We start from the raw sequence: 11,692 nt of genomic DNA, 5'->3' as shown, positions 1-11,692 counted from the left end.
TTTGTTTCCAGCTTTTACTTGGCAGAAATCTCCATGGCTTTGGGGCATTTACATCAAAAGGGGATCATCTACAGAGACCTGAAGCCGGAGAATATCATGCTTAATCACCAAGGTGGAGACATACCGTAAACAATTCTATAGTAAATAATCATCTTAAAATCCTCCCACATAGGTCACGGCCATTTTCAAAGCCCCATACTCATCTCTCTATTTTGTATATTTCCTCCCTCAGAATTCATGGCATCATAGTACTTGCTGATATTTTAAGTCTTTAGGTAATTACGCTTGGTGAGAGTAAAAGAAGTTGAGGATAATAGTTGCTCAACTGCCTTTTTTAGTTTAATCCTTACTCTTTATAGTTTTTCATGTTTTGGGAATCCTTACATCAAATGTTGTATAATGTTTTAGACTGTAAAAGCCAGTCTAAACATTAATTTTGGCTTGTTACTTAAATTGAAAAGTGAATCTCAATTATATAAGTTGAGTTTTAATAATGAAAATATGTAAATATTGGCTGGGGGCAGTGGCTCACACCTGTAATCCCAGCACTTTGGGAGGCTAAGGTGGGTGGATCACCTGAGGTCAAGAGTTCAAGACGCCTGGCCAACATGGTGAAACCCCATCTCTACAAAAATACAAAAAAAAAAAATTTAGCTGGGCATGATGGTGGGTGCCTGTAATCCCAGCTACTCAGGAGGCTGAGGTGGGAGAATCGCCTGAACCCAGGAGGCGAAAGTTGCAGTGAGCCAAGATCGTGACATTGTACTCCAGCCTGGGTGACAGAGCGAGACTCCGTCTCAAAAAGAAAAAGAAAATATGTGAATATTAGAAGCTATGCTTCTTAGAGTAGGTTTTATTAATGCTGGAAAAAGGATTGAAATTGAACCAAAGTATTTGATAAAACTTTGGAAATATGATGTTTAGTAGGCATCAGGTTATTCTTTTTTTTTTTTTTTTTTTTGAGATGGGGGTCTCACTCTGTTACCCAGGCTGGAGTACAGTGGCATGATTACAGCTCACTGCAACCTCCGCCTCCCAGGCTCAAGTGATCCTTCCACCCTGGCCCCTCAAGTAGCTGGGGCCACTGTGGCACACCACCATACCTGGCTAATTTTTGGTATTTTTTGTAGAAATGGGGTTTCATCATGTTGCCTACGGTGGTCTCAAACTCCTGAGCTCAATTGATCTGCCTGCCTTGGCCTCCCAAATTGCTGGGATTACAGGCATAACCCACCTTCCCCCCAGCCAGAATCAGTTTATTCTTGCTGTTTGTTTGTAACAACAAACATAAACATCAGAGAGACTGATAATCTATACAGCTATAGATATAGCACAGTGAGCCTTGACTACAACTGCATGCTGCTACAGACAGCTCAACTTATGCTAATCTGGGCTGTGGGTAGACTTGGCAATTCACTTATACCCCAAAGGAGCAACCAGCTGACCCAGGGTATCTAGAAGGTGGTAGCTGCTGCTAATCCTTAGATGTCTACAGAATAATCCATGAGGTAGTTAATTGTTTCAAACTCTTAGAAAATGATGTATGAAAGACCAAGGCTCATATAAACATTCCAGATTATACTCCTCCACCCACCTTTTTTTTTTTTTTTTAAGGAGAAATGATATACTTAACTGAATATGTCATGGGAATCAGTATCTCTTCCTTCCTCTCATCAACACCTCCTCACTCCCCAAAACCTGGATTCTGATCTGAATTATAAGTCACAGGATAGAATAGGGAAGCGATAGAATAGTTAACTTCTTCTTTGATTTATAAGGTTCAGTGTATCAGATGGTTCTGTGAAAATAAAGGCCATACTTCTTCTGTATCAGAGTGTAGTATATATTTACATTTGAATCAATAGGTCATTGTGCCTTTTCTGTGAAATGAACCTCAAATACTAGAGTCCCTGAGACTGTTGAACCACTTGTTATGACAGTCCAGTAAAGAAAGCTAAACTTGAACAGAAATGATCTTTGTATAAGGTGGTAAGTTTTTTACTTTCTGGATCAGTGATGATTGATTCATACTATCTAGCAATTTTATTCCTTTCCCCTAATTGGTAGCATTGGGCAGAATGAGCTACCTTGTTATAATGAGTTTCTGAGACCATTTTAAGAACTCTTCACAGTTCAGTGTGATAAAAGCTATATATTTGAAGTACTATCTCATACCTTTGTTTAAAAGTACAGAATATGTTTATTGGGGTCTGTGTACTTAAACTAGACTTGAAAAAACAGTTTTCCCAGGATTTTTCTTTTTCAGGATGGTAGAGGATTTTGTGTATACTTAAAGCTAGAGCCTTAAACAGGTTATTTCACTTTTTTCTCTATCTTTATTTTCTCTTTACTAGATAGATTGTATCGTTGGCAAAAGGTGACTTTGCCCTAGCCTTAAACAGTTACATCCCATTTTATGGATGGTACCTTGTTCTTGACATCTGCAAGAAAATTTGAGGCAAGAAAAGTTAAATGGAAGGATAGATTAAGGTATTATATGACATGTTCAAACACTGCACATACTTAAATTCTGAGAATAATCATGCTGTAATCTTTCATTGTAGGTCATGTGAAACTAACAGACTTTGGACTATGCAAAGAATCTATTCATGATGGAACAGTCACACACACATTTTGTGGAACAATAGAATACATGTGAGCTGCATGTTAAGCATAATTGGTTTGGGGGTAATAGCTAATTTTACCTGTTTTAAGGAATAGTATCTGTTTTCTGTACCCTCATTGACTCTGTATATTGTTTTTAAAATTCTAATTCAGATGATATGCTAATGGGTGAATTTTTAAGCATATTATTTTCCTCATTGTAGGGCCCCTGAAATCTTGATGAGAAGTGGCCACAATCGTGCTGTGGATTGGTGGAGTTTGGGAGCATTAATGTATGACATGCTGACTGGAGCAGTAGGTGCACAGTTAAAAGCTGCATGTATTATGGTCTGTGCTGAGTCACTATAGCAAGAGACCTGTCCTGTGCTTTCTGAACATGTTACCAATGGAGTTTTCAAAGCCCAAAGATTTGTTATTAGCAGTTTAACACTAATAATGCTGTATGATTATATGGGATCTCATACTTTCTGAAACATTTTCATTTGAATGATCTATGTCATGGCAGGCCTGTGAAATAGATGTTGAATAGATAATGCCCTTATTTTATAAATGGAGAAATTGAAGGATAAAATCACATAGCTCACTTATCACACAGCAAGTTAATTGTGGAAACACAGGCTTCCTTCCAGGACACTGCTACTTCCTCTGTCCTGTTGCTTAAAAACTGCACATCTGCCGGGCACAGTGGTGCATGCCTGTAGCCCAGGCTACTCAGGAGGCTGAAGTGGGAGGATCATTTGAGCTAAGGATTATTAATAGAATCTAGCCTTGACAACATAGTGAGACCCTGTCTCTAAAACAAAATAAAGGTCTTCAGCAGTTAGCCCATTTCACAGCATACATTTCTGATCTCCATGCATAACTAATTCAGGAAATGGATAATGTTGTTATTTAAAATTTGTTTCTTATATGCTAATATTTTTCACTTGTCTTCTACTCTTAGCCCCCATTCACTGGGGAGAATAGAAAGAAAACAATTGACAAAATCCTCAAATGTAAACTCAATTTGCCTCCCTACCTCACACAAGAAGCCAGAGATCTGCTTAAAAAGGTAAGGTTCTTAAATGGTCACTGACAGTACAAGATTCAATGACTAGGATTTAACTAGATAGAATTTAATGTATACTTTGAATAAAGAGTCATATATAAATATTGAACAAAAAAAGTCTTCAATTTTTGAAGGTGAAGTACAGATTTGTTTAAAGACTTTCTTTTCATATTCTTTTTTTAATTCTTTTTTTTTGAGACAGGGTCTCGCTCTGTCACCCATGCTAGAGTGCAGTGGTGCGATCTTGGCTCACTGCAACGTCAGTCTCCCAGGTTCAAGCGATTCTGCTGCCTCAGCCTCTTGAGTGTCTGGGATTACAGGCGCCCGCCACCATGCCCGGCTAATTTTTGTATTTTTAGTAGAGACAGGGTTTCACCATGTTGGTCAGTCTGGTCTGGAACTCCTGACCTCAGGTGATCCACCTGCCTTGGCCTCCCAAAGTGCTAAGTGCTGGGATTACAGACCCTTAAACAATATTCAGTAGTAATTAGTAAACTATATTTTCTTTTCTTTTCTTTTCTTTTTTTTCTGAGATGGAGTCTTGCTCTGTCGTCCAGGCTGGAGTGCAATGGCATGATCTTGGCTTACTGCAACCTCCGCCTCCCAGGTTCAAGTGATTCTTCTGCCTCAGTCTCCCTGGTAGCTGGGATTACAGGCATGCACCACCACGCCAGGCTAATTTTTGTATTTTTAGTAGAGAAGGGGTTTCACCATGTTGGCCAGGCTGGTCTCAAACTCCCAACCTCAGGTGATCCACCTGCCTCAGCCTCCCAAAGTGCTGGGATTACAGGCATGAGCCACCGTGCCTGGCCAATAAACTATATTTTCTCAAGGCAAAGTAGACAAGCAAAGTCTAAAAAGGAAAAAAAAAATCAGTTTGACTAAGGTTCTTTATCCAAGCTTTTTTTCCTCTTTAAAGCTGCTGAAAAGAAATGCTGCTTCTCGTCTGGGAGCTGGTCCTGGGGACGCTGGAGAAGTTCAAGTAGGGATTGGCATCTTTGGTGTTTTGTGGGGAAGATAATGCTAGTTTTATGTATTTCTGAGGGTTATATGTAGTTGCTTATAAGTTTAGCTTATTTTGTGACTTGTAACTTCAAAAAGGTGATTAATTTATCAATCCAGCAAAGTCTAGTCACCTCAACTTTTCTTCCTGCTTTTTTTTTCCTAGGCTCATCCATTCTTCAGACACATTAACTGGGAAGAACTTCTGGCTCGAAAGGTGGAGCCCCCCTTTAAACCTCTGTTGGTAAGTATACATGAAAGCGTATAATTGGGTGCAGTGGCTCACGCCTGTAATCCCCAAACTTTAAAGGGCTGAGGTGGGAGGATTGTTTGAGGCCAGGAGTTCAAGACCAGCATGGGCAACATAACAAGACTCCATATCTACAAAACATCTAAAAGTTAGCTGGGTGTGGCGGCTTGTGCCTGTAAGTCCCAGCTACTTGCAAGGCTGAGGCAGGAGGATCACTTGATTTTTTTTTAGAATAAGAAAAATCTCAGAGCAGACAGAAACATTATTTTTATTAGCAGTTCAAAGATCTCTGGTCTATCCTCTCCAGCATCTTTATTTTATTTTATTTTATTTTATTTTGAGACGGGGTCTCACTCTGTCACCCAGGACGGAGTGCAGTAGCACGATCACAGTTCAATGCAGCCTTGACCTCCCCAGGCTCAGGTGATTCTCCCACCTCAGCTTCCCGAATAGCTGCGACTACAGACACGTGTCACCATGCCTGGCTAATTTTTTTGTATTTTTTATAGAAACAGGGTTTTGCCATGTCGCCCAGGCTGGTCTTGAACTCCTAGGCTCAAGTGATCCACCCGCCTCAGCCTCTCAAAGTGCTGGGATTACAGGTGTGAGCTTCTGCACCCAGCCAAGCATCTTTTATTTTTGTACTACCTTGTAAAGAACTAAAGCCAGTGGCAATTGACTGTATTAGCTATTTTTAAGTCAGTTACCTAAGACAATTAAATATTTCAGGTAGTTGGGACTTTTTTTTGGTTTGTTTTATTTTGCTTAATTTAACCATTTTAAATATGATTCTCTGGGAATTTTTTCTTCAAAGTATAGAATATATGTGCATTCGTTTGCTAGGCTTGCTGAAACAAAGTACCACAAACCAGGTGGCTTAGACAACAGAAATTTATTATCTCATAGATCTGGAGACTAGAAGTTCTAGATCACGTTGTTAGAGTTGGTTTCTTTGACTACTGTGAGAAACTGTATGTTCCATGCCTCTCCCCTGGCATCTGGTGGTTTGCTGGTAATCTTTGTCATTCTTTGGCTTGTAGGTGCATCACCCGGATCTCTGCCTTCATGTTCACATGGTGTTCTACCTGTGTGCATATCTGTGGCCAAATTTCCCCTTTTTATAAGGATACCAGGCATATTGGATTAGGGTTCCTCTCTACTCCAGTAGGACCTCATCTTCACTAATTACATCTGCAATAACCCTTTCCAAATAAGGTCACATTCTGAGGAACTAGAGGTTAGAATTTCAACATACGAAATTTTTTGGGGGTGGGTAAGGCACACGATTCAACCCATAACAATATGTTTATGAGTAAATGAGTTAGTGTGTTAGTTATTGTCTTTCTCCCACCTCAGAATCTGAGAAAATACAGTTTCTTTTTCCATTCCTTAGGATATAGTTGGAGAAGGAGGAGGATGATGATGGTGATTATTTTTTGGTCATGGAGCATAATGTCCCCACTTTAAAAAACAATAAACAATTGTAAGGAAGATAACTGTCATATACCTACTGCCCAGCTTAAAAAATGATTAGGTCATCTTGTTTAAACATAACTGCCATCCCATCATCACACCTCAGAAGTTGACAGTTTCCTTAGGTTTTTTTTTTTTTTTAATTCCTTTTTCTTTTCTTTTTTTTTTTTGAGAGAGGGTCTTTCTCTGTTGCCCAGGCTGGAGTGCAGTGGCATGATAGTGGCTCATGGCAGCCTCAACCTCCCAGGCTCAAGGGATCCTCCCGTATAGCTGGGGCCACAGGGGTGCATCACCACATCCAGCTAATTTTTAAAATTTTTCTAGAGATGAGGTCTCCCTATGTTGCCCCACCTTATTTTTTTGTTGTTGTTGTTTTTCCATTATTTTTTTTTCTCCTGTTTGTAAGGATTTAATCAAGGTCTGTATATATGTTTGGTTACTATGTTTCTTAGGTCTCTTTTCATTTATAGATTCCCCTTGTGATTTATTGAAGAAACTAGGCCATTTGTCCTGTAGAATTCTCAAATTTTGATTTTGCTGATATTATCCCCATAGTTTCATTGACCATGTTCATCTGTTCTCTGAATTTCCAAAAACTGGTAGTTAAATTTAGGTGGTTGATCTGATTCAGATTAAACTCTCAGTATTGCATGCTTTGATCAGGAGGCATAATGTGTAGTTTTGTGTGTGTGTGTGTGTGTGTGTGTGTGTTTTTAAGTGATGTTAGTGGTCACTGATCATTGCCTGTGTCAGCATTTCACTACCAGGGTAATTTGGCAATGTCTGGAGATACACTGATTGTCACAGGTTGGGGGAGGGAATGCTATAGGTACCTTCAGGGGTAAGAGTCAGCAGAGCACAGCCCTCTACAGCTAAGTATTAATAGGCCTAAAATGTCAGTAGCACTGAGGTTGAGAAACTCTAGCCTACTTTTATAATTTCATCAGGTGTTTGTGAAATGGTCTTATTCTAACTGTTATTTCTTCTTTCTTTGTTAGCTGGAATTCTTTCATAAAGAGAAACTCTTTGATCAGTTAGTTACCCAAGGTACAGTTCATACAGGAAAGGCAGGATGTATGTTTGATTCTTTCCTAGTTTTCAAAATAATGAATTAGTTCCCTAGCATCTTCCAGAATTGACCAATGAACTTTGTGTGTGTGTTTTTTTTCTTTTTTAGTATATTATGAACTTACGTGTTTTAACATATTTGTGTTTCATTTCATTGCAGTTATTTTATTTTTATTTATTCATTTATTGTTTTGAGGCAGGGTCTTACTCTGTCACCCAAGCTGTAGTGCAGTGGTATAATCTCTGCCCACTGCAGCCTTGACGTCCCGGCCTCCAGCAATCCTCCCATCTCACCCTCTTGAGTAGCTGGGACCACAGGTACACCACCATGCCCAGCTAATTTTTGTGTTTCTGGTAGAGACGGGGTTTTGCCATGTTCACCAGGCTGGTCTTCAACTCCTGAGCTCAAAAGCAATCCACCTGCCTCTGCCTCCCAAAGTGTTGGGATGATAGGCGTGAGCCACTGCGCCTGGCAGTTATTTTTATTGATGCTCAACTTTTCCCTTCATTGAATGCTGGGTGCAGTGAATGCTGGGTGCAGTGAATGCTGAGTCCTTTTGACATGACCACATAGTCTGGTATTGTACGAGAGAGCAAAATAAGGAAACTGTGTTCTATGCTTATCTTGTACATTTTCCCCACACTTGGAATCAGCCATTCCTCCAGGGAGTGCAGGTTCACAGTCTGGGCTCCAAGAGAATTATAAGGTCAATGTGGTCATCTTTTACTATTAAGTCAGATATTCTAAATTATTGTTTACTTCCTACATTTGGCCCAAGAGTCTAACCAGATATTTTGGGAAAGAGAGAAGGAATTAAATAAATAAATCTCATGGTTAGAACTGAAGTGATAACTATACTTTCACAAGGAAATATAACTTATAAACCATGCAGAATAGAAAATTATTTTTGCTCCTTTAGATTTCTAAAGGAATGAAATAAGCTGTGGGAAGAAACTTTAACTGGAGCATCTTACCAGTGTTATTCATGTTTTAACTCTGCTTCAGTAGTTTTTCAGGTTTATTACAAACCTGCAGTAGCCAACTGAACTAATTATCTCTAAACAGGGATTTAGCCAGTGGACTAGGCACACTGAAGCTTTGTGAGAGGGGAAATTGATATTAACATTTTTTCCAGCTTGTTTTGAGCTTGATATATTCATTTTTTTTTTTTTTTTTTAATTGAGACAGACTCTCGCACTGTCACCTGGGCTAGTGTGCAGTGGCACGATCTCTGCTTGCTGCAATCTGTGCCTCCCGGGTTCAAGCAATTCTCCTGCCTCAGCCTCCCGAGTAGCTAGGATTACAGGCACACGCCACCATGCCTGGCTAATTTTTTGTATTTTTAGTAGAGATGGGGTTTCGCTGTGTTGGCCAGGCTGGTCTCAAACTCCTGACCTCGTGATCCGCCTGCCTCAGCCTCCCAAAGTGCTGGGATTACAGGCATGAGCCACCACGCCCAGTCGATATATTCACATTTTTAATAGGAATAACTGTATACTAAAATCTATTTTAGTGCATGTTTAAGATTTGAAGATGTAATTTGACTCAGTACTTTCCACCTACATTTTTTTCTTCATTCTGTGCCTGCTAAGACTATTCTACTACTTTATTTTAGTTAACCCCTGTGAAAAGAGCTCCCAGAGCTTACCGTGCATTTGATTGATGTAACATGGACTATTTATTATTTTCTAAATTATTTTGTTCGTATAAAGCAATCTGAAGAGGATGTAAGTCAGTTTGATTCCAAGTTTACACGTCAGACACCTGTCGACAGCCCAGATGACTCAACTCTCAGTGAAAGTGCCAATCAGGTCTTTCTGGTAAGTGAAAGAATTTCCATGTAGTCATGGGAAATTTTAAGTATGAGAATGGGCTCTTCAAAGAAAATTCAGTTTGCTTGCTTTGCAGTTCATGTAGGTAACCTGGCCCACTTTTTTTTTTTTTAATAAGCCATGACCTTATAACTTATTGATACCTACAAAATTGATTTTCATAATCCAACGTTTTATTTTAGCAATTAGAGTGGGAATGTACAATTCTTTGGAGAGTATGATTCCCCTTTTTTTTTAGGCCACAGACTTAAAATGATGTTTGGCTTAGCATCTCAACCAAAAATTAGTCATAGCAGTCGGGGAGAAAAACCTCACTACATGTATTTTATTCCTGAAACAGCTATAGATTTTTGGTACTTTTTTGTTTTTGTTTTTGTTTTTGTTTTTTGAGACAGGGTCTCACCTTGTAGCCCAGGCTGGGTGTAGTGTAGTGGTGTGATCACAGTTTACTGCAGCCTTGACCTCGCAGGCTCAAGTGATCCACCCATTTCAGCCTTGTGAGTACCTGGACCACAGGTGTGTGCCACATCCAGCTAATTTTTTATTTTTTTGTAGAGACAGAATCACACTATTTTACTCCTGGACTCAAGCTATCTTCCCGCCTTGGCTTCCCAAAGTGCCAAAATTATAGGCATGAGCCATCATTCCTGGCCCTATTTTTGGTACTCTTAACATAAGTAGGGGATTTTTTTGTTTGTTTGTTTTTTTGAGATGGAGTCTCGCTCTGTCGCCAGGTTGGAGTGCAGTGGCGTGATCTCAGCTCACTGCAACTTCTGCCTCCTGGTTCAAGTGATTCTCCTGCCTCAGCCTCCCGAGTAGCTGGGACTATAGGCGTGCGCCACCCCGCCCAGTTAATTTTTGTATTTTTAGTAGAGACAGGGTTTCACCATGTTGGCCAGGATGGTCTCGATTTCTTGACCTCTTGATCCACCCTCCTTGGCCTCCCAAAGTACTGGGAATACAGGCATGAGCCACCACGCCCGGCCAAGTAGGGGATTTTTTTTAACATTAATTGTGAATATTTGACATCAAAATATATTGGTTCATATGTAATAGTGAATTCTCATTGTAGAAATGTCTGTATAGATTTATAGCTTGTCTCCTCAGAAAAGTAAAGGTTTTTGATGTTGGCCAACAGAAATGATGGATTTATATCAGCAGACCATGAATGCATACTATTTTGCTCAAATAGCACATATGCTTGTTGATTTTATTACTATACTTAATATGTCACATGAACATCTATCTCATTTTGTATCCTTTTTTTTCTTTTGTCATTCGTTTTTGGACTACCTCTAGGGAGATTAGGATATGGGGAAAATAATTGTTTGGGAGTGTTTTTTTCCGTGTTTTTGAGTTCACTGGATTTGTCACTAACTTAATTCTCAAGCTTTTCTTCCCCACACTGCTCACTATGTAATACTAGTGTTGTATCTTATGGGATGAGAAATAAGCTCTAAAGTTAGCATGGAGTTGGGGCATGGTGGCTCATGCCTATAACTTTGAGGTCAGGAGTTCAAGACCAGCCTGGCTAACATGGTGAAACCCCATCTCTACTAAAAGTACAAAAATTAGCCAGGTGTGGTGGCGTGCACCTGTGGTACCAACTACCTGGGAGGCTGAGGCAGGAGAATCACTTGAACCCGGGAGGCAAAGGTTGCAGGAGCCAAGATTGTGCCACTGCACTCCAGCCTGAGCGATAGAGTGAGTGAGAGACTCTGTATCAAAAAAAAAATACTAATTAATTAAAAAAAATTAAGTTAGCATGGAATGCAAAAGTTGTGTTTAGTACAGTATGGTTTTGATTAAACAACACTGAATAGTAATAATCCTATAAATTAGTAATATAGAGCACATAGGCAAAATATCATCTTACAGTATTAATTACATAAGAGATAAAAGATGAGTGAGTGCATGCATGTTTTTAAATTCAAGTTTGATGTGTGCATGATCAAAGTTACGGCATCTCTGTTAGTAAAATCTTAGGTTCAGTTAGAGAAGTGGGCATGAATCACTTTAATTTTGGCATTCTTTTTTTCTCTCATGTACTACAGATGTGGAATTTATACCTTTGATTTAACATAGAGACCTTTTCCTCAATTGGACATTGCAGAATTTCAACTTATGTGACAGTTTTTCCCCCACAAAATAGAAGCATTTTATTTAGCTACAAGAAATCCAAAGTTGTGGTGGTAAAAGTGAGATATTGAAGCTTTCATTGCCAGTTAAAGTATTGTTAAGCTTTTCACAATTACTTAAATTGGCTAATGATGAACAGAGCGACTCATTTGTTAGGTTGTAGCCAGAATTCTGTACATAAAGTGGATCTCTTTAAACATTAATAAAAAAATAGGCCAGGTGCAGTGGCTCACGCCTGTAATCCCAGCACTTTG

The 11,692-nt window shown here is 39.4% G+C and overlaps 1 protein-coding gene across 5 annotated transcripts in view; it reads left to right on the top strand.

Moving 5' to 3' along the window:
- The window catches only part of RPS6KB1 (ribosomal protein S6 kinase B1), a 56,908-nt gene that overhangs the window by 41,375 nt on the left and 3,841 nt on the right, over positions 1 to 11,692 (top strand). For 3 of the 5 annotated variants that reach the window (XM_054457143.2, XM_054457144.2, XM_063655633.1), the window contains exons 7-13: positions 12 to 112; positions 2,565 to 2,655; positions 2,829 to 2,919; positions 3,569 to 3,676; positions 4,593 to 4,655; positions 4,842 to 4,919; positions 9,180 to 9,287. In XM_054457143.2, the coding sequence (XP_054313118.1) occupies positions 12 to 112; positions 2,565 to 2,655; positions 2,829 to 2,919; positions 3,569 to 3,676; positions 4,593 to 4,655; positions 4,842 to 4,919; positions 9,180 to 9,287 (640 nt within the window). Of the gene's footprint in view, positions 1 to 11; positions 113 to 2,564; positions 2,656 to 2,828; positions 2,920 to 3,568; positions 3,677 to 4,592; positions 4,656 to 4,841; positions 4,920 to 5,965; positions 6,163 to 9,179; positions 9,289 to 11,692 lie in introns of those variants that run through there. The other 2 variants (XR_010124539.1, XM_054457146.2) reach the window with 2 other exon arrangements.

The sequence above is a fragment of the Pongo pygmaeus genome, chromosome 19 (assembly GCF_028885625.2).
Source record: "Pongo pygmaeus isolate AG05252 chromosome 19, NHGRI_mPonPyg2-v2.0_pri, whole genome shotgun sequence".
NCBI classification, from domain to species: Eukaryota; Metazoa; Chordata; class Mammalia; order Primates; family Hominidae; genus Pongo; species Pongo pygmaeus.
The sequence above is the reverse complement of the archived record's forward strand: the minus strand, read 5'-3'. Positions and strand labels throughout refer to the sequence as shown.